Genomic DNA, 27,549 nt, shown 5'->3' with positions numbered 1-27,549 from the left:
TTTTGGTCCACGAAATGAAATGCATGGCTACATATTTTTTCCCCTACCTCTAATGTTCCGAGTTCTGCTTTTTTCTGTTTCAATTTACTTTATTACCTTCAGTCTGTTTGTGTTCTTGTTCTAATTCAGTTATATCTCCAATAGTGAATCCTTCCTTCTGCTTCTTTCCTTTTAAAAATGATTATTTGCACTGATTCTTGTATGACAGCCTTCCAAGTGTCTCGTAATAAGGCTTCCAAGTACTGTGATGAATCATTATGTATATAGAATTCCTCGATTTTTAATTTGATGCAGGGTTTTATTGAACAGAAAACAGTAAGATTTCAGAATGTTTAGAAGTGAAGTCAGACACAAAGACACGTAAGGATAAGAGGGGGCTTGAAACATACAAGAGGAAGATCCACTCAAGACAAAGAAATCAAAACTGACCAGGGGTTGAGGAGGGAGGAACTGAAATGGGCCAGCACAAGAAAGGAGAATGCAGCTGTCCCTGGTTAAGTCTCTTCTCCTTCCCCAGGATAGAGGCAAGGAGAGCAGCTCCTTAGCAAGCTTCTAGTCCCAAACCTTTCTTCACCCTCCATGGGCAGAGGGAGCAGCAGCTGCTCAGGCAAGGAAAGGAGCGTTGAAGTCCACGGCACTGAGATATTCCAGCCAGTCCCGCAGCGAAGGTCTCTCCTGAGGGGGCTGCCAGAAAGAAAGAAGATTAGTGAATCATGGCCAGGGCTCAGAAGAAGAGGAAGAAGAAGAAGAAGAAGAAGAAGAAGAAGAAGAAGAAGAAGAAGAAGAAGAAGAAGAAGAGTAGTAGTAGTAGTAGTAGTAGTAGTTTGGATTTGATATCCCGCTTTATCACTATCCGAAGGAGTCTCAAAGCGGCTAACAATCTCCTTTTCCCTTCCTCCCCCACAACAAACACTCTGTGAGGTGAGTGGGGCTGAGAGACTTCAGAGAAGTGTGACTGGCCCAAGGTCACCCAGCAGCTGCATGTGGAGGAGCGGGGAAGTGAACCCGGTTCACCAGATTACGAGTCCATCGCTCTTAACCACTACACCACACAGCCTCAGGAAACCACAAGGAGCTCCTAGGAAATGGATGCCCATGAATGTCTAACTGGTGCAAGGCAGGCTACTGAGAGTTTGATGCCGCTGCTTAAAACAAAGAGAAGGGCACTGCCCCTCAAATACCTTCCATAAAAGCATCTCATGCCTCTGTGACCCCACCGCAGTGTCCTTTTCAGTCACTTTTAACATGAGATGGAGGGTTACGGCCAGAAAACAGAGAAGGAAGCAAGCAAAAGCCTATAGATGAGGGAACTTTAGCCTTTCACCCAGAAAGAGGCCCCTCTCCCCCCAAAAAACGTGATTCCCCTAGGAATCCCCATTCCTTTGGGACATCAGCAGCCATTTTACAAATCCCACCCTCATTTCTATTTGCATGCCTAACAACCTAGGAAGCAAGTGCAGCTATGCTTAATAGGGCTGGAAGCAAAGGGTCAAGAATGAGCATGGGCAGAAGCACTGACCCACAGTTCCTCTTTACAGCTGCACTTCCATGCACATCCCCAATGTTTGGTGCCCATTTTTCTACCCCAAATATTTTTTTTTAAATATTTTTTATTGCCTTTTTTTTCCAGATATAAACAGAAGACAGAAAAAGAAAAAAGAGAGAAAAGAATATAAAAGAAAAAAAAAAGAAAAATCATAACCCTTCAACAGCTTATTCCAACTTTCCATCGAACTTCCCCACATCTCCCGCACAATGCATTCTTAATAATAAATTTATCAGCAAATTGTAACCTTGTTTCATGTGTTTCTTTGTTACTTCCAATTGCAGTTTAAGTTTAAATCCCTTATTGTCCAATTACTCTAAAAACAAAAAATATTATCCTTTTTAACATTTAAACTTTGATCCCTTCAATATTGTTTTCCAATTTCATAAGTATTACACTCTCATTGCTGGGGCTAGCATTTCAAATTATGCGTCATTTTATAAATCATATAACTTATAAAGTTTTTGCAAATAATTTTTAAATTTTTTCCAGTCCTCCTCCATTGCTTCTTCTCCCAAGTCTCGGATTCTGGCAGTCATTTCGGCCAACTCCATATAGTCAATCAGTTGCGTTTGCCACTCTTCCAACGTGGGTAAATCTTGAGTCTTCCAATATTTGGCGATCAAAATTCTTGCTGCAGTGGTAGCATACATAAAAAACGTTCTATCCTTCTTTAAAACCTTTTGGCCGACAATACCCAAGAGAAAGGCTTCCGGTTTTTTAGGGAAGGTGTACTTAAACACCTTTTTTAACTCATTGTAGATCATTTCCCAGAAGGCCTTCACTCTTGGACAAGTCCACCAAAGGTGAAAGAATGTTCCTTCAGCCTCCTTACACTTCCAACATTTATTATCAGACAAATGGTATATCTTAGCAAGCTTGACTGGGGTCATGTACCACCTGTATACCATTTTCATAATGTTTTCTTTCAAGGCATTACATGCCGTAAATTTCATACCGGTGGTCCATAACCTTTCCCAGTCTTCAGACATGATATTGTAACCAATGTCTTGAGCCCACTTTATCATGGCTGATTTCACTGTCTCATCCTGAGTACATTTTTCTACCCCAAATAGATCTCTAGCCAGAAGGCAGGAGAACAGAGAAAAGTGGGACAGTTGGGCACAAGAGGATCAAAGATTTTAACAGCCTCCTCTCCTCAGAGTCTTAACTCTTGCTGTTTCGTTTACATTCAAGATCACCACCCACCCAGCGCTAACCTTATAGGAAGTTGCGTCAACTGTGCCATGCTGCACCTTCACTGAGCAGAGGGAGATGCCACCGCTGGCTGGGTATCCTGGCTCCACATAGAGGTTACAAGTGGAGCTGGGCTTCAGGTAACTCAGAATCCTTTTCTCTTGCTGCCAATCAATAGCAAAACTGCAGGGGGAAGAGCAGAGGGAGGGTTAAGGCATCAGCAATGGCTGGCATGGAGACAGTCAGTGGGGACAGAAATACAACCTCCCTCCAAAATGGGAGGGCATTCCCTTGAACGTAGCAATCCCCACTGCACATAGAGGCCAGGCAGTTCTCCAAGAACAGGGCAGGCTGATGCCTAAGTGACGGCTAGCAAGCACAAGAGAGCCAGGTCTCATTGATGCCAGGGGTCGGCCCCAGCCCCAAGACTGCCAGCTGCCAATCCCTACTAAGAGCCCCCTGGCAGATACCTTGGCATGTCTCTTTTCTGTACAGAGCCTAAACAAGTATGAAAAGGGATTAAAAGGGAACAGAATCTTCTAGGTTCACAGATGTTTTGGGGGGTGGAGGGCATCTCACAGCCTTCCTTCCATTCTTTTCCAGCCTTGCTTTCATCCAAATGGCTTGAAACACGCACTCTCAGTGCTCCAAGCGTTCTCAGTTGTCTTTAGAACCAGCCAGAGGAGCAGTGAAAAGGTGAGAGTGTGGTTTGGTTAAGAAGACCACCTGAGTTTCTGACGAAGATAAGATCCCAGTTGGGGTCTGAAAACACATCAAAACAGATATCTCTAAACAGCTGCATCAGTGCAGGCGGAGTAATGCTCGTGTACTGGAAGAAGCAAAGATCACCAGTGTTGAAGCAATGACTCTTCAACATCAACTTTGTTGGACTGGTTATGTTGTGCGGGTGCCTGATTATCGTCTTCCAAAGCAACTATAGTCATACCTCAGGTTACAGCCACTTCAGGTTGCGTTTTTCGGGTTGTGGACCGCCAAAACCCGGAAGTACTGGAACGGGTTACTTCTGGGTTTCAGCGGTCGCACATGCGCCAAATCTCTAAATCACGTTTTGCGCATGCGCAGAAGCGCAACCCGTGCATGCGCGGGCGCGGGTTGTGAACGTGCATCCCGCACGGATCACGCTCACAACCCGAGCGTCCACTGTACTCTATTCCGAACTTAAAAATGGAAAGCATAATGCTGGTGGTCAATAAAAGAGGTTTAAAGCCTCTCTCAAGGCAAATCTTTAAAAATGTAGTACGGTGGTACCTCGGTTACAGACGCTTCGGGTTACAGACGCTTCGGGTTACAAACTCCGCTAACCAGGAAGTGGTTGCTCCAGGTTAAGAACTTTGCCCCAGGATAAGAACGGAAATCACGCACCAATGGCGCAGTGGCAACAGGAGGCCCCATTAGCAAAAGGACGTCTCAGGTTAAGAACCGTTTCAGGTTAAGAACACACCTCTGGAACGAATTAAGTTCTTAACCCGAGGTACCACTGTATAAACACCAACAACTGGGAAACACTGGCCTGCGAATGCTCCAGTTGGAGAACAGCCTTTACCAAACGTGTCATAGCCTTTTGAAGATGCTTGAACTCAGGACAAAAGGAAGATGTTTAGAAAACCCTCACCGCGATCAACTCCCTCCCAGAAACCTATGTCCCCACTGTGGAAGGACGTGTGGATCCAGAATTGGCCTCCACAGTCATTTACGGACTCACTGTTAAAACCGTGTTCGTGGAAGACAATCTTACTCGGCTACGAGTGATTGCCAAAGAAAGAAGCAGCTATCAAGTGATCAGGAGTGTCGATTTCACATCACTGTGAAGGGACGTATTCACAAAAAACTGGAAGCTGGCCAAGAAACAGAGCAATGTGCACTTTAGTCTTAACAATGACAACCTTTCTCTCTGCGGCGCTCATGCTGTTAACTCCCCTCCTGGAAAAGGTTAAGCCAGCCCCCCTCTCTCTCAAGCTTCAGGCAAGCAATTAAAACCTTCCTATTTTTCCAACCTTGCCGTGTGGGTGAAAAGTTACATCTCCCTGCTTTTATATTGAATTATATTATCCTATTTTGAGTATGTCAGTTTCACTTATTTATGAGCTGCTTCCTCTGAAGTATGAGTATCTCAAAGCAATTTCACAATACAGCTCAGTTGCACCCAACTAAATTTTACTCAGAGCAGAGGCGCTGAAATTAGTCATGTCCATTCTTTTCAATGGACCAACTCTGAGTAGGAACCAACATCGGACACAAGCCAGTATTATCATATATAAATTTTACACAGTTCAGTACACCCAAAGATGTATTGCCAACAATAAAGCATACATCTCTAATTGAAAAACAATCAATTCCTCACTGCACGTTATAATATCCTCTATAAAGACATAGAAAGATAAACATCACTATTCCTAGTTACAGGTAGGTAGCTGTGTTGGACTGCCATAGTCAAAACAAAATAAAAAAATTCCTTCCAGTAGCACCTTAGAGGCCAACTAAGTTTGTTATTGGTATGCACACAAAAGCTCATACCAATAACAAACTTAGTTGGTCTCTAAGGTGCTATTGGAAGGAATTTTTTTTATCACTATTCCTAGTTCTCATCTTAATAGTTCTTCCTCATAAATTCAGAAACTCAGTCCTAGTATCGACAGCTATTTGGTTATGCTTTTGAATTCAACACACAAAATTGATTTGAGTGACGTGAGCTGCTTTTCTTGTGTTTTATATGTATTATCTATATTTTTACTGCTTTGCATTTATTCTTGACAAAAGAGGAGGGCATAAATTTCTAAATTTTTTTTAAAAAATTCAATTTGAGCAGATAAACTAGCAGGCTTGCCAAGGCAGTTCCGGGGCCCCTGTGATCCAACCCCACTTCACTTGGTCTGCTTCATTTGGCAACGGGTCTCTGCACCGCTCCCCTACATGCTCCAAACTGGAGACGCCAGGAAATAAATCAAAGCAAGGTCTCTGGTGCTCAGCTACACTTGCCCCTGCAACTTCCTCTCTGTGTAGACAGAAAAACTTCAACTCAACCGTGAACTCCAGAGGCCCAAAACGGCTCTACAAAAGCCATACAAAAGCAAGGAAGCTCACCAGCTGTGCAGCAACTCAATTTCAGCCAGAAGTTGTGCTTGCTGGAAGTAGCTATTCTGCAACTCCAGGACGATGGCTCTGATGTTGCCGCAAGTGCCTTCGGGAAGCACCAAAGAGGGAGGGAAGAAAGGGCTGTCGCTCTGCACGGGAGAAGGAGATCCAGTCAGCGGTCTGAAAACTCCGATCCAGGCCAGAACCCGATTCTCGCTCTGACTCACCTGCAGCATGACACTGCCATCATCCCTCCAGTGCAAGCGCAGCTTCAGGGCGTGGGGAGTGGCAGCCCCCGGCTGGGCTGGGGAGATCAGCTCAAACTCCAGGTCACTCTTTGATTCAGAAAGCAGCCTGACCCCTTGCAAAGTCTCCAGAAGGGACCGGATGTCAGAGATCCTGCGAACAATGAGCAAGTCCAGGGCAGGGCAATAAAAAGGAGGAAACATGGAGGCATATCTCCAACAAGACTCATGGTGGAGCAGTCAGGGTGGTGGCTGGAGTAGTGAACGGCTGGATTCCTCCCACCCCAAGCTTTTAAAGGCAGCCTTAAGACTGAAGGTTTTAACCCATGCTATAAAATAAGGCAATGAGTACAGTGGTGCCTCGCAAGACGAAAAGAATCCGTTCTGTGATTCTCTTCGTCTAGCGGTTTTTTCGTCTTGCGAAGCAAGCCCATTGACGGATTAGCGGATTAGCGCTATTAGCGGCTTTTAGCGGCTTATCTGCTGATTGGATCAGCTGATAAGCGGCTTAGCGGCTTAGAAAAGGGGGGGAAGTAAAAAAGACCAGCAGGAACTCGCAAGACATTGTCGTCTTGCGAAGCAAGCCCATAGGAAATTTGTTTTGCGAAGCACTTCCAAAACAGAAAACTCTTTCGTCTAGCGAGTTTTCCGTCTTGCGAGGCATTCGTCTTGCGGGGCACCACTGTACTCCAGACAGACAAAATCTGAACTCTGCACCAGGTAACCTGCAGTCTCTTGTGGATTATAGAAATTATTGTATTTCTCGCTCTATAAGACACACTTTTCCCCTCCTAAAAAGTAAGGGGAAATGTGTGTGCGTCTTATGGAGTGAATGCAGGAGGGAGGCTCTGCCCAGCGCTCCCTTTAAAGAGCCACGTGGAGCGTGTGTGCGGCTCTTGGGGGCTTTTCCCTGAGGAGGAAGAAGGGCTGCCCTCCTCCCTCCTCGGGGAAAAGCCCCCAAGAGCCGCACACACGCTCTGCGCGCTCTTTAAAGGGAGCGCGGCTCTTGGGGGAGCCTTCCTCCCCCTGCCCGGAAGAGGCTGTGCACGGCTAAGGCAGAAGCCAGGACAGCAAGCAGGATCACTGCACAGCGATCCCGCTTGCTGTCCTGGCTTATGGCTATCCCAGAAGCCAGATCCCTCTTGCTGTTCTGGCTTCTGGGATTCAGAGTATTTTTCCCCCCTTGTTTTCCTCCTCCAAAAACTAGGTGCGTCTTATGGTCTGGTGCGTCTTATAGAGCGACAAATATGGTGGCGTGATTCCCTTATTATGCATAGTTTGATTCAACCACCATTAGTTACAGGGAGCTGCACACATCTACAAAGGACACCGCAGAATTTCTCAGCCACCCCTCTGGCTGCCCAGCTGAAAAGAGGCAAGGCCCACACGCTTGCAAGCATGCATCTTTCCTCGCATGAGCAGAACCTTAAGTTTCAACGGCGGGGTAGCTGTGCATATCCTGCCCCAACTGCAGATATGGAATCAGGGGGCGGCCATTAGTCCCTATTCCAAATCCCAGGTGCATTCTTGGGCACATTTCAGATTCCATTCCCCGCAGCCAGAACCAGCGCCCTCACCTCTGGACCTCTTCCTGCCAAGCGCAGGCCTGGCGCTCTTCTTCCTCCAGCTCCCTCTGCAGGTGCTGCAGCTCCTCGCGCTGCGCCTGCAGACTGCCTTGCAGCTCCACCATGCGCTCCTCCAGCCGCCGCCGCTGCTCACACAAGGCGTCCTGCCAGGGTAGAGACAACCAGGATCAAGCCAAGGGACTCAGGTTCAGTCCCCACTCCAGACCAGCTCAGATCTAGTTCACTTGCCCTGTTAGCCCCACCTGCTCCTTCTGCTGCCTCTTCTGAGCGCTCCTCGCCTTCTCCTCCATCTCCAGTTTCTACAAGGGAAACGCAAAATAAGTAAGTGCAGGAATCCCAAATGGCTGGGTCGCAACCTACGCCTTATCAATATACACTGCTGGCTGGGCTTACAAACATGCATTATCCCTGATGGGACATATAAACAAAGGCAAGGTGTACTCCATCCCACCCTCCATTATAATACTTTGGCTACTAAGGGGCTTCTTGAATTTGAACCCAATGAACACAGCATGTGGTTAAACTACAGAATTTGCCATCAGGTACAGTGGTACCTCAGGTGGTGCTGTGGGTTAAACCACAGAGCCTAGGACTTGCCGATCAGAAGGTCGGCAGTTCGAATCCCGCTCCTGTTGCTTAGTCCCTGCTCCTGCCAACCTAGCAGTTCGAAAGCACGTCAAAGTGCAAGTAGATAAGTAGCTACCGCTCTGGCGGGAAGGTAAACGGTGTTTCCGTGCGCTGCTCTGGTTCGCCAGAAGCGGCTTAGTCATGCTGACCAGAGGACCCGGAAGCCTTACGCCGGCTCCCTCGGCCAATAAAGCGAGATGAGCGCCGCAACCTAATGGTCAGGGGTCCCTTTACCTTTAACTTATAGTGGTACCTCTGGTTGCGAACGGGATCCATTCCGGAGCCCCGTTTGCAACCTGAGCAGAACACAACCCGCGTCTGCAGGTCGCGATTCACCGCTTCTGTGCATGTGTATGACATCATTTTGAGCGTCTGCGCATGCGCGAGCAGCAAAACCCAGAAGTAACAGGTTCCGTTACTTCCGGATCACCACGGGATGTATCCTGAAAAGATTTAACCCAAAGCGTCTTTAACCCGAGGTATGACTGTATCGTCAACTTGGATGGCTTTAAAGGAGGACCAGACAAACCCATGGAGGATAAAGGCTATCAATGGGGACTAGCCATGAAGACCATGTTATTTAATTTTTCAGGTTGCAAGAAAGGAAATCCCAACTAAACATCAGGAAGAACTTTCTGACAGTAAGAGTTGTTCGACAGCGGAACCTCAGGAGGTTGTGGACTCTCCTTCCTTGGAGGTTTTTAAGGAGAGACTGGATGGCCATCTATCATGGATGCTTTAGTTGAGATTCTTGCATTGCAGGTGGTTGGACTAGAGCAGGGGTAGGCAACCTAAGGCTCATGGGCCACAAGCAGCCCACGGGGGTCATTTAACCGGCTCACGAGCCGCCCCCGAACCAAGCAGCCTGCTCAGCGAGTCCCCACGCGCTTTGCTAAACCGGCGCAGTGCGGCGCGGGGACTCACTTCTGCAGCGACAGAAATAACATCTGCGCAGATGCTGGAAATCGTCTTCTTGCTGTGTTATGCTAGAAGATTAGTGTGCATATATCATTTGATACATGTCGCTGAAGTGCACTGGAGAAGAAGGGAAATGCCTTTTCCAGAGCTGCGCATGCCGGAGGACGCTCAGAGTTCAGGGGCTGCAGGGGCACCCCAGGGCGTTTTCCAACAGTGGAAGGGGGGTTATTGGTTTATTTTTGTTCTCATTTCTATTATGCACTTTGGGGGGGGTGTTTATATTGTAATTTTATGTTGTGAACCACCCCGAGATCTATGAAGGGTGGTATACAAATTTAATAATACTAATACTAATAATTACTTTTTAAGCTTCCCTCCACCTGAATCTTTGTAAGGGTTTTTGCTTTCCCCTCCTTCAACCTCCAAAATTCTGCTGGGCGAGATGTCTAGGCCACCCTGGCTTTAGCATCTTGTCTATGGGCAGCTTGCTTTAATCCAAGGGCAGGAAATCTCTGGGCCTCTAGGTCTGGTTGCTGACGTCTGGAAACATCTCAAGAGCCACAGGTTCACCACTCTTGCTATAATCAGAAACCAGGGGGACAACTCCATCCCAGGCTCCCCATCACCTAATCAGCAAAGCACCTTGTCTTGGTAGCGTTGCAGAGCTTCTTCCAAGAGCTGAGCTCGGTTCCGTGCCTCCTCCAGCTTGAGCAGCAGTTGTGGCACATCCTTCTGGATGCTCTCCACTTGTTGTTGGTACTCAGCTTTGAGCTTCTTCCACTCCTGCTTCGCTTCGGCTACCTCCTGTCCTGCAAGAGAAGGGTGCGGCAGTGGGGAGCCCAAGATCAGCCTTGGAGACAGAAGAGGCGGTACAGTCGTTTCACCGAGTTTCTCAAAGTACCAGAAGTAGAAGCAGGAGTTTCCAACCCACACTATGACCAGCCACAATAAAAAAAAAACTCTCCAGGGAACAAGGCTGATGTTCATTAAACCAGCTTGCCCAATACACCCACCAATCACCAGCTGAAGAAATGTAGCTCCACAGAGCGCACTTCAGCACTGCTCAGCTTGGACTCTTGGACTGAAAGCACAGAATGTGTTCTGGGGAGTTTAAAAAAGTTATTTCCTGCTTTGCATTTATTTTTATTTTGTGGGAAATAAATGCAAGGCAGTTAAAAAAATATATAAAGATTAAAAAAATTAAATTAATAAATTTAAATTAATAAATGAAATAATAAAAATAAAAACCCCATTTGTTAATCCAGGGGTGGCCAACGTGGCATGCTCTGGATGCTTTGGACTACAACTCCCATCAGCACCTGCCAACATGGACTGGCGATGATGATGGGAGTTGTAATCCAGCAACATCTGGAGGGTCACAGGTAAGTTGCCCCCCTATTTTGGCCCTGGAAACTGTTTAAGGTTGTATATGGCAAGGAGGAAAGCAGTAGTGCAACGCTATGGCACAATTCCATGGGAGTCGATCCAAAAACAGGTTTAACTACACTAAGCAATCCACAATGCAGGGCTATTTTTCAATATATGCAAACTAGAGATATTTTGATTCACACTACACCCTCATTAGTTTGGACACATAGAAAACCGTGACTTGTGCAGGACGCATACTCACGAACAGAAGATTTGGAGGCGTTCTCAGCGCAAAGTCCAGAATCAAGGAAATCCAGACAGAACTTCAGCACTTGCAGCTGCATCAACATAAACTTGTGGGCGTGCCTGGTGCTCTGGAAAACACGCACCAAAAGCAGGGTTCAAGTCAGCACCCTGGGAGCTCTCCGCCCGTTGAGCCAGCCAGGACTAAAGCCAGCATCCCCTCCAAGGGAAAAAGGGCTACTACTCACCACGGCATGCTCAGCCAAAACCTGAGGTGGTAGGTCAGCCTCCACCCCATATTGGGCTTGGCTCTCAAAGGCGAGTGCATCCTTCACCCGAGCAAGGAGCCTAAGGAGAACATGAAGAAACCACATCAAGAAACTAAAAGAACGCTTTTCAAAACTTCATATGTCCCAGGAAACATTTCAGCTGCCACGGCGACCCTCCATACTGGTGAAAGATTCAAGATCATATTCTTACCTAGTCCAGGGTGGGCAAATGTGGGCCCTGCAGATGTTGTTGGATTACAAAGTCCCATCGTTCCTGACCACTGGCTACACTGAGGCTAATGGGAGTTGTAGTTCAACATCTGGAGGTCACAAGATGTCCATGCCAAGGGCATACATCCAGCTCAGCTGGGATACTTGCCAGGCTAACCAGGGTTCAGAGTTGCTCTATGCAAACAGGGAGCAACACCTTGAACACACCTAACACCAATGTGGTATAATGGTTAAAGTGTTGGACTAGGATATGGGAGACAAGGATTCAAATCCCCACAATCATGAAACTTGACCCACCTCAAAGGGTTGTTATGGGGATTAAAGGGGGTGGAGAACCACATACACAGCACTGAGGTCCTTGCAGAAAAAAATGTGGGATATAAATGCAATAAAATAAATAAATATAGCTGTACAGGTGGTCAGAAATGACAGGAAAGTTGTTCTATACAGGGAAACCTGTCTGCTGTTTCACTGCCTCACTGAGAAATCAGTTAAGCCTATGCTGCTGTTTAATATGTTCTTGATTAACGATTTTGTACTGGTTTTTAAATGATGTCTTATGTTTTACTTGTTATACGTATTGTTATAAGCTCTTTTATGAGATGGAGGCATATACTTTTATAAGCAAACAACCCCCTGATGAACTTTCAAGGAACACCCATGAGTCTGTGGAAAATTCATAGAATCGTAGCGTTGGAAAGGACCTGCAGATCACCTAGTCCAGCCCCCTGAAATTAGAATGTTTTCAAGCAAATGCAGCAGAAGCAACTAGGGAAATGCAGAATTATGTTTTTAGCAGGCACTGAAATGTGTGGCACCTGCTTGATCTCAATAGGCAGGGAGTTTCGAAGAGTAGGCACTGCCAAACTAAAGGATCAAGTTCAAGTGCATAAAATGGGTATTATGTGGCACCTGCTGTGGTGCCAGTAGCCCCAATTAGTAAGCTTTAAGGAAGCTCTGTGATGTGAAAATCTAATAAGAAGTATAAATAATGAATTGAAGCTACCAGAATAAATAACAATAAGTAGGATTGTGTTAAAAGTTATAAAATGAAGGCAGTTCAGACAAATTGAGGGAAGTCAAAAGAATGGAATTAAGAGGTAATTAAGAAGTTCGAATGTACAACTTTGTTTTCTTTTTTGTATTTGTAAACCAATAAAATATAAATTTAATTGTAGTGCCAGTAGCCCCAATTCAGAGCGGTTGAGTGGGCACAGGGAGGGCCAGTCGACCTCGCAAGCAAGCTGGACCAAAGATATGTACATGCGTGTATTTATATATATATATATTGTATATACAAATGAAAACCATTCTTCCTTCAATGCCCAACGAAATAGTTAAGTGCAAAGCGGGGGAAGTACCGCAGCTCTCCCAAACGAGTCTGCTTGATGTATAAATGGTGGTTTTAGGCGACTTCGTAGGTAAACCGGTCCCAAGCTGTTAACCTTCTCGAGATTACTGTATATGGATTTTTAAAATTTAGTGCGTTAACAAGACGGAGAAGCAAAGTCCTGTCGCTCCCAGAAGCCCTTTAACCACTGGAACCCAAATACACCCGTCGCCCGGTGAACTAGCACAAGAGTATTTCCCCCATATTGTTTTAATGCCTTTATTTACACTGCTTGGTTGTTCCAAATATTAAAAAGTCCCTGAGCTGTTCACAAAAAGGCAAGACATATAAAACCTGGAAAAGTTTGCCATATATATATATATATGTTACGCGTGCAATAAACTAAAACAAGATTAAAATACCCTAAGATTTATACCAGCTGAAGAGAAACCAGAGCACGTATATATTTTTTAAGAAAATCCCTATTTCTTGGGAATAAGTGGCAAATAAACAGCACTCACTCCGCAGCCTCCGAGGCCGCCATAGCCGCTCACTGTCGCTGCGCTCCTCGCGCCTTTTCATTTGAGTCCACATCACTCCACTTCCGCCCGCCAAGCGCACCAATCGATGCTCGGAGACCAAGCAATGCCCCGCCCAGTGGCTTGGATCCCGCAGCGCCATTGGACAGAAGAGGGGTGGAGGCGGGAAGATGGGCGGCGACCGAAATGAACGTTCGCCTCCATTTTGAGAAAGGCGTCTGGCAGGGCGGCCGGACTGGGGATTGTGGGGAGGAGGGAAGCGGGGCTGGAGGGGCCGGGGCGCCACAACAACAGCAGCAACAACAACAACAGCAGCAGCAGACGCTCAATGCCTAAAAGAGACCTATTGGCCGTTTCCGAGGCTGGGGAAGGGGTCCATCTCAAAAGAATGAGATTAAATAGAAAATGGGCATAATGTCTCAACAAATGAAACCGATTTATTTTTTTAAGTGTTAGGTGGAAAAAAAATACGAGAGAGAGACATTGCACATACCTTTGTAAATCAAGAAAATCTTCAATAAAAATACATTTAAATAAAAAAATAGGAAATAGGCAGGTTTCACACACACACCCAGTCCCACTTCCTCGTCTGCTTTTGAACACATTGTTGAAGTTGGTTCCCAGTTGCTTATTTGCTTGAGATTTCGAAAGTACGCAGGTCCCTCAACATGAAAAGCAAAGTTTATATGGCCCTCAGCCCCAGAAATAAAGCTTGGGTTAACTCATGCTGTGTATCTGCGTGGTTATGGGACTCCCCTCCTCAAGCACAGCAATTAGTTTATTCATTCCGAAGTCGACTGCTTGTAAAATGTTCCTAAATGCGTGATGACCCCCATAAACCTCATAAATGGGTAACGGAGGGGATCCCCGTCTCAAAAACTGCTTTGGGCCAGGGCGAAGAATAATGCCCAAGCAGATAGCAAAGCATCTTCTGTGACGTGGTGTATCCTGCTTTCCCACAGGTGAATGGAATGGTCGAGGACATCCATGAACACCATAAATAGCCAAAATATTTAGAAATAATTGGGGTTTCCCCTCCCCACACCCCCGCCAATATGTGCTTCTGGCCAGAACAAATAATACACTCAAGGAAATGGACAGTGCCCTCTACAAGATGTCGATGCATTCTGCCTGATCCAGAGCTTCATTTGGGTGCATGTCACAATTAAGGACATTTTAAAAATTGGTAATGTGTGTGTCTACTCCATCCATTCCTTTTATTTGCATGCTGTTTTCCCACACCCCCAAAATCATGCTCAAAGCAGCTTACAACAAAGAAAACAATAATGCATTTTAAACAAATACTACAAAAACAATTTCATGATAACATATCAAAACAATATGAAATATAATAACGTACAAAAAATGACATTTCAGTGTTATAACAAGATTACTTCAACAACATGCAGTGTCCCAACAGCAAAAATAACGAGAGCTTCACAGTTTCACCTTAGTCCTAGAAACACCCTACTTTCCCTGGTGTTGCTCACTGTCCCTTCCCTGGGTGTCAATGACAGCAGGATACCACCCATAGTGAGTATGCCCACTAGTAAGGCTTCCAAAAGTATGCTCTGGGCCACCATTAATCATGCACCCACTTCTTCTTTCTTCTTCTTCTTCTTCTTCTTCTTCTTCTTCTTCTTCTTCTTCTTCTTTCAACTTATACACCGCCCTATACCTGGAGGTCTCAGGGCGGTTCACAAGAGATGATGGTGTGATATGGAATACCACTTCTCCCAGAGGGTCCTCCTGGCGCAGGCCACCATCAAGGAACATCTAAGCATACCAGCTTTAGTGAAGTGTTTGTTTTTTTAACTTAAAGTAACTTTGGGAGATGTTTTGGTGTCATTAATTGGAAAGAAATTAGACAGCAATACTGACAGGCATTTGTACAGCATGAGCCTAGGCATGTTTATTCAAAAGTAATTTTCACAGAGTTGAATAAGGTCTGTTCCCAGGTGAATGTGCATTGGATTGTCGCATTATCATAGCTGTCAACTTTTCCCTTTGCTTGCGAGGAATCCTATTCGGAATAAGGGAATTTCCCTTTAAAAAAGGGAAACGCTGACAGCTATGCGTATTATGTATATTTTTAAGTTACTCTGGATGGTATAGTCACAATGAAGCTGTAGCAAGAAACTGAAGAATTTGGCAGATTTTTTCTTCTGTGCCTCTCACCCAGTATTCCTCATTAAGAGCTTAGGATAAAATCCAGGGTTGTGGTTCATATGTGCATATGCATAATTGTGAGACATTTGTCTGTCAGCTTCTTTATGAATAAGCCTAGTTCTTTCCTGCATTTTATTCTGGTCCTACGAACTTCTGGTTTATATTCAACTTACAGCTCCCATGGATGTTTAGTCAGAAAGAAGTTCCACAGAGCTTAGGGAGTCTTACTTCCATGTAAGATTGTGTGGGGATACTGCCTTTTAAGACTGCCACTTTTTCTTCTAACTTCTCCCGTAGTTAAGCTTCTTATTCCCACTTTTCTCCATGTTAGGAAAATCATCTTGCTTTACTTCTTCTATGAGTCCGGCTAGAGTTAAAACACCTTCTGCTCTTGCCTTACTTCTCTAGTAAATAAATTATGTTTGGGGCTATAAATACATTGTAAACTTAGCTGTAGCTTTGTATGAAGGCTGCAGTTCTTGTAGGCGCTTAGTGGAGCATCTCACTGGAAGCAGCGGGGCTGGACTTGTGAGAAAATGAGCAGAAAGCTCAGGCTTTAATTGTAAAATCTCATAGTCCACTCTAGGTGGCCTATAGATGCCTCTCTGAGGCACCTAGCCTTATACCAGGCTCTCCAGGAATTTGAACTACTTACTTTTTTTTACTTACGCACGCACACACACACACACAGATAGAACTGGCCTTCCTTATCACCAGTTCCTTTCCCAAGCAGCCCCACCCTCTCTACAAAGGCCCAGATTGCAGCCTAGCAGGTGCATCTGGCTTCCTCGGGAAAGCCATGGAGTGGAATCCGGAGAGGAGGAAAAGAAGCTCTGTGAGTGGCAGCAGCTGGGGCAACTCGAGCTGGATGAGATTCCAGTAAGTTTCCTTGCGTTGTTTCTCCTTGAGCTTCCTGGTGTGGCCTCTGGCTGGGTGGCTTGCAAAACTTTGTACAGACATTTTACAGGAAATGCTTGCTGGCATGCTGTTCAACTCCTGCTTGAACTCTCCCTGCTTCTTTCCTTGATATTTAAGTAGTCCATCCTTTTTTGCTCTCCTTGCTCTGGATCGCTTTGGTACCGTAAACAAGAGATTCTGCAAGGGCGCAGAGCTCTTCATTCAGTAGAGTGGCACAAGAGCAGTTTGTAAAATGACGGGCGCAGAGGCAGGCAGGGTTAACAGGCGCAACTTGCTATACAAGGGTTTGGCATCGCCCAAATTCCTTCCACCCTGTTTTCTTGAATTGGAGACTGGTATTTCTCGGTTGCCTTTGCACCTCCCTCCCTCTGGTCTCTTCCTCCCCACTCACTCCCTAGCCGTAATGAAGACTGCAAGCCCTTCTAGGCACGAACCTCTTAGGGTGAGATGCAAGGGTACTCTGCAGCCTAGCAGTGCTATATAGTTAATATTATTATGCAACTTATTGTACTATGTTTTTATACGTGTTGTAAGCTGCCCAGATGGGCGGGGTATATTATTATTATTACTATTACTGTTACTATTATTATTAACTATATTGGAGCCTGGAGTTTAAGGGTTAATAAAGCGAGGTCTCAGACCTCCAACTACCCCATCTCCGTTCAGTTCTAGGAGTCACTTTTGTGCAACGCAGTTCCAGCAAAAGCTTCCCCAAGTGTATGCAAAACTACAAAATGCCTCCGCCCTCCAAACACATATTGGGACTTTGTGATGACTACGGGCAGGGGTGCCAACTTGAATAAAACATTGGGGTTGGGGCACATAATCGATCACACGCACACTATCTGAATGTCAATGCCCATCAACTTGGGAGCGTCTGTCTCCCCCAAATATTTTAATGGAGGTGGGGGGAGGGACCTGGGTCCCTAGGAGTTGGCTCCTATGACAGCGGAAGTGGCTCCGACGTCGAGGCTGGACGAAGCCCCTTTTGATGAACTTTGCAAGGAGCAGAGACGGGGGGAGCAGTGGAGAAAGGAGAAGCGGCGCGGGGGAGGGCAGAAGAGGAGGAGGAGTTGTTCTGTGTTATTGTTTTACAAACGCGGACAAAGATTCTGGGTTCCAGTTACAGATAGGTAGCCGTGTTGGTCTGCCATAGTCAAAATAAAAAAATTCCTTCCAGTAGCACCTTAAAGACCAACTAAGTTAGTTCTTGGTATGAGCTTTCGTGTGCATGCACGAGAATTTTTTAATAAAGATTCTGGGGTTCACGTCCGTTTTGAAAATCTCACCAGTTGGTCGCTACCCGCCCCCGCCCCGCCTCATCCCCGATGGGGAGATTGCACTCTGCACGTGCTCTGGAGCGCGCGCACCGCAGCAGCAGAGCAGCGAGGCCGGCGAGCAACCTCTAGGCGGCTGACGGCGGCCTGCCACTCGCATCCCCTAAGCGGCGCCCGGCCACCTCCGCCTCGGAAGGGCCGGGCGCCGCCGGGCCCGCATGCGCCGCGCCTTGTGGGCTGGAGCCGCCGGTGCTCCTCCTCCCGCCTTCCTCGTCGTCTCCGCCTTTTTCTTCCGCTGCTCTCGCTGCTGCCGCTGCCGGCCATCGCCGCGGCTGAGGACTCGGGAGCCGCTGCTGCAGGTACCGTCCGCGTCCCCAGCGCCCCTTCCACCCGCGGGACCCCGACCCGACCCTCCGGCCGGCTGCCCTCGCAGGATGAGGCCCCCCTCCCTCTCCCCGGGTCCGGTTGCCGTGGAAACGAGCCCGCCCCTTGCAAGGTTGGCCTCGCCTGCCTCTCCGGCGAGGTGGTCGCCATGGAGACCCCGTGGACTCCCTGCCTTCGGGGCAGCCCGCGGACACAGGCCCTTTCTCATCGCATCCGCATCCCTCTTTCCCTTGCCTTCCTTCATCCCCCTCGTCCTCTTCTCATCACCATAGTAACCAGCCCATGCCATTACCCCCAAAACGTCGCTTCTCCCTTCGCATCTCTCCCCACCCCCCACGTAATAGGGAATTAATTCTCCTCCCATCAAAAATGCTTACGGGATTATTCCGCTCCTCCAGCAAATCAGACTGTCATTGCTTCTCATCCCCGTGATATCATACCGCATCGTGAGCCCGTTCTTCCCTTTTTCGTCACCCCCCTCCCCCAAATCAGAAATTAGGCCCCTTTTGAGGAAAGATCCAGCAAAAATTGCCCACTGCAAAGTCCAGTTGTCGCAGATAATGCTGGTGCATATCCCCCTGTGACCTTCCTCTTTTCTGGGGAGCGTGTAGGGGGATATTAGAGACCAGATGGCACCGTGCAAAAGGCTGGATTTGGCTTAGGGTTCACTCTTATCTATCTCGTATGGATGCTCTAATGCAGGCATGGCCAATTTCTTAAGCTATGGGGACTGGGCCCCTTTTGCAAAGTCGCTGTAGGGGAGGGACGCTCCACCCTGGGAAGAACTGCCAAGAATTATTAAGGTAATAATCTGCAGAGGGGGCAGATGAGAGTCATGCTGCAGGTCTCCTGACTGGACGGTTTGCAATCCCTGCTCTAGTACCTTTTGCAATCCTGTGGCCCATATCCATTCCCTGTATTAGTGCTGTCTGTTATGTGGAGGGAACATCAGTGTCAAATCCAAACCTTTCTTCCCTCCCAGTAAAACAAGTCAGCAGACTACACAGTGGCTCCCGTATGTGGGACGCACAATTCATGCTCTCCCTTATGCTGCAGGAAACAAAATACTACCACCACACCCATTGGTGACCGAGTCCCATCATCTGCTTCAATTGGCTCTTCCTTAGCTTGTCAGAAGCACTGTCACAGAGCTGTTTTTCCTGTGGGAGGGGAGTGTGCCTTCCCTGTCCGTTGCCTATGGCCAGTTTCACAGCTAAGGCTTCTTTTGTCATAGCCATCTGTGCGCCTCTTAGCCTGGAAGTTGCATGCTAATGGATGGGCCACCATGTTGCGCAAGCCTTTAATCCCTCTCTGCGCCCATCTCTGAAGCTGATTTCTCTGTGACCTCTCAATTGCAGACGCCCACTTACAAGCTCCCCTGAGCGGCCAGTGGCAGTGTGGGGCATGGCAGCAGTGTGGCAGCAAGTGTTGGCTGTAGACGCACGGTAAGTGTAAAGGAGTAGGGCCCGCAGGGGTCTTGGGCAGTGCTTTGTGCTGTTGGGGTCTACGTGTGCTGGCGGAAGTAGTGTCCTTCTGCATATCAATTGCTGGGAATCACAAATGAGGAGAGTGCTACTGCTCTCAGGTGGGCTTCCCACAGCCATCTGGTTGGCCACTGTAAGAAAAGGATGCTGGGACTTTGGTCTGATCCTGCAGGGCTCCCCATGTTATTATGGGAAGAGCAAGTCCAGAGAAGGAGCTAAATCAGTCTTGTCTAATTGTTCAGGGAGATGGGTGTCTTGTGTGAGAATTCTAGATCCATGTTTGGTGGGAACATCAAATATGCTTTCACAATTACCCTTGGTAGTTTCTCCAGGTGAGTCAATCATTTTTGATGCCGTACTTTCAATTAGTGCAGGAATTACCATATTGGTCTGAATATAGGCTGCATTCCACTCTTCCCCAAACCAGGCCTGTATAAAATCATGCTCTTACAGGGGTGCTTTTTAGGGGTGCTTCCTATATTGGGGGAGGCTTGTATCCGGACCAATATGATCAAACCTCCACTAAAGACATGTCCTGAGAAAGGGTCAGTAACTTGTGTCTTTGGACAACTAAGTTTTAGAAGCAAAATATCAACATTTTAGAGGTAGATGGTGAATGGGTGGGTTCCTCAAATCTGACTTCCTACCAAAGGGATCTTATTTCCAGTTGTTGAATGTTTTTCATTAGGTGGCCTCAAATATATTGTGTCACGCCATTATACTGTTATGAGCTGGAGTACTGACCACAGCGTGGCAATGCAAGATACTGTGCTGCAGGGGAATCTTGAAGGAGATTCTCTCCGTTCAGTTGGTGCCAACCCCAGCACAATGCTAAAGATCAAAGGAGAGCAGGGTGAGCTGAATTAGAATGCGGCAGGCTCGGGCTTCCAGCAGCTGATGCACCAACCCCTATTTCAGGTACAACGCATACCGCACCCCAACCTTCCCGCAATTCCGCACACAGTACATCCGCCGGCGCAGCCAGCTGCTGCGGGACAACGCCAAGGCCGGCTACGACCCCTCGCTCCGTAAGCAGTACCTGCGGCTGCGCAGCCAGCTCCTGGCCCAGCGCTACGGCCCCCTCTCAGAACAGAGCAGCTTCCGTGCCTACAGCAACAGCATTGTCCGAAGCAGTCGTACCACACTTGACCGCATGGAGGTAACCAAGGGCAGCCGGGGGGACGAAGAGAGTAACACCAGCCCTGTGCATTTGGCCCGGGACATCATGTATTTAAATGAAGCCTATTCCATTGGTGGGAAGAGGGCTATAGTTTTGCCGAGGTCAGCACTTGCTCAGAGGAGAGAATGATTCCTTGCCAACACAGGAGCATTTCAGCTCCCACTCCATGCAGCACAGTATTCTTGTCCAGTAGGATCAGGGCTGTGTGTAATCTGTCCCCCAGGGAAGCCAAAGCTAAACTATGCATGTGCCATGGGCATAGCCGGGGGGGCAGGGAGGGGCAGCTCCCCCCTCCAGATCAAGTAAAACAATAGAAATACTTAACTGACCAACCACATTGGTTCTGCTCCCCCTAACAAAAAACTTGTCTATGCCCATGGCATGTGCAATAGACATACGCAGAGTAAATTTGTATAGAGCCGCTCACATAATTCCAATCCCAATAGTCAGATTTTCAGAAAATTTGGCAGATTTGGGAAAACAGACAAGAAAAATGGGAATGTAGAGAGCAGAACAAGGTACGGGCACAGTTAAAGAGGTATTCCTCCCTCCGCAAAGGTTCCAGAGCCTTCATTAAGAGCCTCCCGACACAATTTTAGTCATCAGGATTAGAAAATAGACAAACAAAACAGAGGGAACAGAAGCACAGGTTAGAAATCTGAGTCTTTTATAAAGGCACTCTGCAACTTAAGTGCTGGTGTCCGTTTCCTCATCTTCTCATTCCTTCCTCTCTGGAAACCCTGACCTTGCAGATACGCCTGTCTCTGCTTCCTTCAGTAATGCACCCAGCACAGTGTGTCACCTAGCTCCTTGCTATCTTCCAATGTAACTACTTTATGCATTGTGCCACAGGATTTTGATGACGACCCAAGGGCACTGGGTGCCCGAGGCCACCGCCGCTCTGTCAGCCGAGGGTCCTACCAGCTGCAGGCGCAAATGAACCGAGCTGTCTACGATGAGAGGTATAAGGCCGACAGATCTAATCTGGGGCTAAAAGCGAGCATGGCATTCATCTGCTCATTTGGTGCATGCCAATTCTTTGACTTCCAAGTTTTTGTCAGAACCCTGGATGCTGTTCTGACTCCAGTACAGGTGAAGCAGTCAGGACAAAAGCTCTATGCTCCCATACTGGTCTCCCCACCCCACCACCCATTCCACTGGAAACAAGGTGTGCTTATTTCATAACAATGTCTTGTGTCTTCCTTTAGACCCCCTGGCAGTGTTGTCCCCACTTCGGTGGCAGAGGCCAGCCGTGCAATGGCTGGGGATACCACCCTAAGTGAGAACTACGCCTTTGCTGGCATGTACCATATATTTGACCAGCACGTGGATGAGGCTGGTGAGTAGAGCAGTCGCTAAGGTGTCATGGGTTAACTACTAACTGTCTCCATGTTGTCTTTTGATGTCACATTGGTCATATGAACCAGGGTGACAATGAAGATTGTGTTTTGGAGAGAACTATATAGAAGTGACACACCACACACCCCTGCAAAAAAAACAAAACAGACGACTCCAGGACAAGTAGTGAGATTATTATTCCTGCCTTCTTGAGGTGGAAGCGAGCAAGGGAAAGTGGAGGGTTGGTTGGTGTTGCTACTTTTGCTGATAAGCATGCTTAAGTGCAGCTGTTAACTATTAAGTAGCCTAACACAAAGCCTCCCTTCCCCCACAGCCTTTTTCAAATGCTCCTTAGAGAGCTCTGTAATTGTGTTGATGCAAGAAGGGAATCGTGTTCTGAGTGGTATCTGGCAGAGAGATATTTGTAGCTGGAGTGCATGGAAATAATTAAGAATCCCTTAAAACTGTCAGCCTCTTAGAGGGTGGGTGCTCTTGCCTTTGCTGTCAACATCCGGCTAACAACCATTTCCCCTTTTCTTCCCCAGTGCCCAAGGTTCAGTTTGCCAATGATGACAAACACCTATTAGCCTGCTGTTCTCTGGACGGTACCATTTCTGTGTGCCAGCTAGTGCCAACTCCCCCTGTGGTGCTGCGGGTGCTGAAGGGACATAGCCGTGGCGTGTCAGACTTTGCCTGGTCCCTCTCCAACGACATCATTGTTTCCACTTCCCTTGACGCCACTATGCGCATATGGGCTACAGAGGATGGCAAGTGCATCCGGGAAATTCCAGATCCAGATGCCTCTGAGCTGCTCTGCTGCACTTTTCAGCCCATGAACAATAATCTCACGGTGGTGAGTGAAGGCCTAGGATATAGTGCCCCTGCCCACTTCCACCTGAGCGAATAAACAAAGCACTGGGCCTTTCCCCTACAAGGGACATGTGCTTGCATACAGTTGAGGTTTCTTCCTTTCTCCCCACCCCCAAATGATGTAGGTACGTAATAAGTGGGCTGAATCAAAAGAAATGGGGACTGGAATCAGTACTGCTGGGGGTGAAGCAAAGGCAGTCTGGTCACAAGTCAAAGGGACTTGGCACAGATAAAAACATAAACTTTCTCCTCTAGGTGTTTCAACCAAGATGGTGGTGAGGGGAGAGTCTCCTGGGGGGTAAGAGAAAAGGAAGAGAGAGTGTGTGCCTGTTGCTCATTCTTCTGCTCTGTAGAATAGTATGAAACTGACATCTTTATTTGTCCATAAGGTGGGGAATGGAAAGCACAACCTCCATGTGGTGAACATCTCAACAGGGAAAAAAGTGAAGGGTGGCTCAAGCAAGCTAACTGGCCGAGTGCTGTCTCTCTCCTTTGATTCCCCTGGCCGTATCCTCTGGGCAGGAGATGACAAAGGCAGCATATTTTCTTTCCTCTTTGATATGGCAACAGGTGAGTGGAGTGGGATGGGGAGCATAGTAAGGACAAGGATTAGCACAGATTGGCTCCAAGCCTTCTGCTTCCTTCTTCCCCACTGCAGGAAAACTGACCAAGGCAAAACGGCTGGTAGTTAACGAGGGCAGTTCTATCACCAGTATCTCGGCCCGCTCTTGGATCAGCAGAGAAGCACGGGACCCCTCCCTCCTCATCAATGCATGTATTAACAAGCTGCTGCTATATAGGTGAGGGGCTTTCCATGGCATTGCCATGCTGGAAGACAGACACTTGCTCTACTCATATGTGCAGAGTGCCAATGAGCCCCACATTAGAGGATAGATTATGTGATACATGTTTGTGTAATGCAGGTGCAGAGAAGCAGTTTGCTATGATTAAGCTATTTATCCATTGTCTGTTCTTGGCTACTTTTTCCTGACAGGGTAGTGGACAACGAAGGGACACTCCAGCTTAAGAGAAGTTTCCAGATACAGCAGAGCTCGCATCCTGTCCGCAGCATCTTCTGTCCCCTCATGTCCTTCCGCCAGGGAGCTTGCATTGGTATGATGCCCATGAGAGTTCACTCTCATTGTAAAGGGGATGCTGGACAAGACATTCTCACTTGGAATTTCTTGCAGGTTGCCACTTCCTTTCCTGCAACTCTGCTCCTGCATGCAGCTAATCTGTATGACACATAATTATTGCAGAGCCTAGTCCCCTCACCCCACAAAAAACAAACAAACAGGGAAGCTTTTGTCCTCTCTAATTACTTCTCTTTGTGCATTTCAGTGACCGGCAGTGAGGATATGTGTGTCTACTTCTTTGACGTGGAGCGAGCTACCAAGGCTATAGTCAACAAACTACAAGGTCATAGTGCTGCTGTGCTGGATGTCAGCTTTAACTGTGATGAGAGCCTGTTGGCGTCCAGTGATGCCAAAGGCATGGTTATTGTCTGGAAAAGAGAACAGAAGTAGCATTTCTCCCCTGATGAATGGAAAGAAGTACACTCACTCAACATTGTTGAGACAGCCTGGGTGAAAGTCAGGAACCCTAAACACCATTTGTCCTCCTCTTGCTGATAGTTTTATTTATATATTCTGCAGCTGTGAAAGTACTGAGAACATCTTTACAGTGAACCAGCATCCATTTCTTCCCAGGTTTTCAATTAGTGGGATTTTGTATAGCAGACAAAGGATGCAGGTTATCCTGTGAGAAGTTTGGCTTACTTCTGTTGTGGTTTATGTGTTAGATGTCCAGGTTGCTGTTGGCTGTAATCAACAGGACACAATGTATGCCAAAAGGGAAGGTGGTAAACAATGCTCCAGAGCCTCTCTGCCAACTGGCAGCGTAGGAATTGGGACTACATGGGTTCTTTGGCTCACGAGCATGAAATTTAGTAGTCCTAGCTCCCATTTAGTAGTAGCTTGCTCCTTGCTGCTGCATAACTACTTTGCTGTTGCAATGGTCCATTCCTTCCTGGAAATACCAAGGACATCAAACTCCAGAAAGCTGCATCTTCTCTTTGCCTCCTTCAAGTGCCAGACTGAGCCATCAACTTGGAAGGATCAGCCTGCTTTATAAGAGTGCCTGTTGGACATGTGAACTTCTGCAGCTAGAACTTTGTGGACAGATTCCCCTCCAACATGAAAAATCTTGCAGCTCGTGTCTACATTGGGCTCTTAGTTCTGGCATGTTTTTCAGGAGCAGCTACCAGTGATGAAATGTCTTCCGATTACCGGGAAGAGGAAACTGCAGGTGCTGAATAGATTTGCTTGCACACCAACACAGCTTGCTTGAAATATTACTAGGAATGTGTTTGGAATATCAAGAAACTCAATCTGGAACATTCCTGACAACTGTATTCAAAAGCAGGTGGTGGAGTAGAGTCTGCTAAATTGAACTTTGCAGCTACTTAATGCAGTTGCTTTTTGCCACTTATCTTCCACAGCATGTGTGGCATTGTAACAGGGAAGGGGGTTAGTTGTATTGAAACTCTTCTGTATTGTGGCTGTGATAGTTGCTTTTTCCTCAAATTTGTTCTTTCTGTGGACTAGGAGAAAAGATTTCTAAATTCACTTTTACTTGAAAAAAGTAAGTGGTAGGATTTTCAGGCAGGCATGTGGAAGGTAAGAGCTGATGGGATGGTGCTTCAAATTTCCTCATAGGTACCACATCAGTCACCTTATGAAGAACATGAGTTCACCTAAGGGGATCCTGTACATGGGGTGGCAAGCCAGCCACATCTTTGCATCAAACAGATTGCACAGCCTATTGCAGGGTTGAGAGAATCGTGGCACTCAGAACTGGAGACAGCATTCCAGGTGTGATTTGACTAAGACAGTATAGAGCAGTAGTATAACTTCCCTTGGTCTGAACACTATACTTCTGTTGATGCAGCCTAGAATAGCATTCATTTTTTGACCTGCCAAATGCCTTTGGAAAACCCACAAGCAAGACATGAGAAGAATAGCCTTGTTGCTAAAGATCAATAATAGATTCAGAGGCATACTTCCTCCAATCTTGAGGAAATAGTGCTTTCAAAACTAGTAGCCCAATAGCCTTGTCCTCTATGAATCTGGCAAATCCCCTTTCAAAGACATTTAAGCTTGTGACCATCATTACATCTTGTGGTAGCAAACTTTTAAAGAAAAAGTGCTGTTTGAAGAACCTCCTTTTGTCATTCCAAAATATCCTGCCAAACAACTTTATTGAATGACTCTGGGTTCCAGTGTAATGAGGATGGAAAATTGTATTTCTACCCACTTTTTCCACACTACGCAATTTTATAAGTTCCTGTCATACCCTCATACTTGCTTTCCCACCCTAACTTAAAAGCCCCAAGCACCATAGCCTTTTCCTTATTATAAGAAGTATTCTAAACCTCAGTTTATTTAGTTCAGCCTTTCTGCATCCTCTCAAACTAAACAACCTTTTTGAGATGTGGCAACCAGCACTGTACAGAGCACTCCAAGTGTAGTCACTACACTACATGTTTTTAACGGCATTGGATCTCTCGGGCACATGAATGGCGATACAAAAAATATAACACACTGGCAACCTGGACAACAGCGCAATAAACTAAACAATGGCCCAGTTTGGTCTCACTATGCTTTAGTGAGAAGGAGCAAGCTTTGCTCCTCCCCTGGCCTTGCTGTTTTCAGACTACCCAGAGCTCACCATTTGTCTTCCTCAAAGAAACAACCAGTGGCAAACCAATAACAAACGTCAGTTGTAACTCACGGTTCATTACGAATAAATGAACAACACTATTAATCTTAAATATGTGCACAGACCTGTCTCCTTTGCCATGGGCCAATGATGGAGTGCCCTTTTCTTCTGGCAAGAATTGCATGGCACCTGAGCTTGGATGCTACCAGCATTCTCCTGTTTGAGAGTAGTGGAAGCGGACTGCTTTTCCACACCACATTGTAATAGTTGCATGACATGCAGAAATTCAGCTCATGGAAATGAAAATGATGGGGGAAAGATCACCTATTACATATTTGCCTGGCATGCAACTATTAAAAACAGATAACCTCAGTCAGCAAAAAAGCATAGCATCATTACCGGGCATCATACTAAGCAGCTTCTTGAGTTTCTACACTGTGAAAGTCAAATACGTTGCATTTCACTAAAATGAAAGCAGGATTGATGGCGCTAAAAGCTTTTTTCAGTTTTAAGCAATGAAGAATGAACAAGTGTGTGAATAGACTTCTGATATTTCTTAGAGAGATTTACAAGGATGTAGGGCCAGGGACTATCCCCTGAAATGGACAGAGCAAAGCAGGATCAAGTTCCACCCTGCACACTGAATGAAAATGCGGAAACACTTAACTTCCTCTCCACACATGACATGCTAGTTTCTTTTTCATTTAACATGGCATCCAAACCTAGTATCCTTATTCTTCGTGAACTCTCAGTTTAGAGGGGCTGCACCTAGAGATGTCCCATTTAATTATCTACAGAAGTAGGATAGAGAGGCCTGGCCCCTGGACTCGAGGTTCCCTACCACGGATTTATACAGCTGATTACTTGTGTGAATGACGGCTACATGGAAAATGGATGCTAAATAAAATTACCTGAAATTAGTAAAGCCTCAGTTCTGTATTCCAAACCTTAGTGTATACCCCCTTTTGTAGTTCTTAGGGCTGATGCAGGTAGCACAAAACAAGTGAATGAGCTGAA

The 27,549-nt window shown here is 46.7% G+C and overlaps 2 protein-coding genes across 6 annotated transcripts; one reads left to right on the top strand and one right to left on the bottom strand.

Moving 5' to 3' along the window:
- Positions 1 to 277: 277 nt before the first annotated feature.
- LOC308576416 (outer kinetochore KNL1 complex subunit ZWINT-like) lies at positions 278 to 18,399 on the bottom strand. 3 transcript variants are annotated; one of them, XM_081175774.1, is made up of 10 exons: positions 18,318 to 18,399; positions 11,072 to 11,171; positions 10,843 to 10,954; positions 9,855 to 10,021; positions 7,910 to 7,966; positions 7,659 to 7,810; positions 6,064 to 6,235; positions 5,846 to 5,985; positions 2,767 to 2,926; positions 278 to 684 (listed from the first exon to the last, which is right to left on the bottom strand). In XM_081175774.1, exons 1-10 carry the CDS (start codon positions 18,383 to 18,385, stop codon positions 604 to 606), a joined length of 1,209 nt encoding a protein of 402 aa, XP_081031900.1. In that variant the 5' UTR covers positions 18,386 to 18,399; the 3' UTR covers positions 278 to 603. The 3 variants fall into 3 exon arrangements, with proteins under 3 accessions (XP_081031900.1, XP_081031901.1, XP_081031902.1); XM_081175775.1 differs by lacking the exon at positions 18,318 to 18,399 and adding an exon at positions 13,175 to 13,281; XM_081175776.1 differs by lacking the exon at positions 18,318 to 18,399 and adding an exon at positions 11,304 to 11,497.
- Positions 16,089 to 27,457, top strand: WDR13 (WD repeat domain 13). 3 transcript variants are annotated; one of them, XM_081175748.1, is made up of 10 exons: positions 16,089 to 16,240; positions 19,299 to 19,385; positions 20,343 to 20,583; positions 21,457 to 21,566; positions 21,813 to 21,943; positions 22,488 to 22,795; positions 23,202 to 23,382; positions 23,471 to 23,612; positions 23,807 to 23,925; positions 24,154 to 27,457. In XM_081175748.1, exons 1-10 carry the CDS (start codon positions 16,161 to 16,163, stop codon positions 24,336 to 24,338), a joined length of 1,584 nt encoding a protein of 527 aa, XP_081031874.1. In that variant the 5' UTR covers positions 16,089 to 16,160; the 3' UTR covers positions 24,339 to 27,457. The 3 variants fall into 3 exon arrangements, with proteins under 3 accessions (XP_081031874.1, XP_081031876.1, XP_081031875.1); XM_081175750.1 differs by lacking the exon at positions 16,089 to 16,240 and adding an exon at positions 17,777 to 17,915; XM_081175749.1 differs by lacking the exon at positions 16,089 to 16,240 and adding an exon at positions 18,622 to 18,743.
- Positions 27,458 to 27,549: the final 92 nt, after the last annotated feature.

The sequence above is a fragment of the Podarcis bocagei genome, assembly GCF_964188305.1.
Source record: "Podarcis bocagei genome assembly, chromosome: 17".
Lineage (NCBI taxonomy): Eukaryota > Metazoa > Chordata > Lepidosauria > Squamata > Lacertidae > Podarcis > Podarcis bocagei.
The sequence above is the reverse complement of the archived record's forward strand: the minus strand, read 5'-3'. Positions and strand labels throughout refer to the sequence as shown.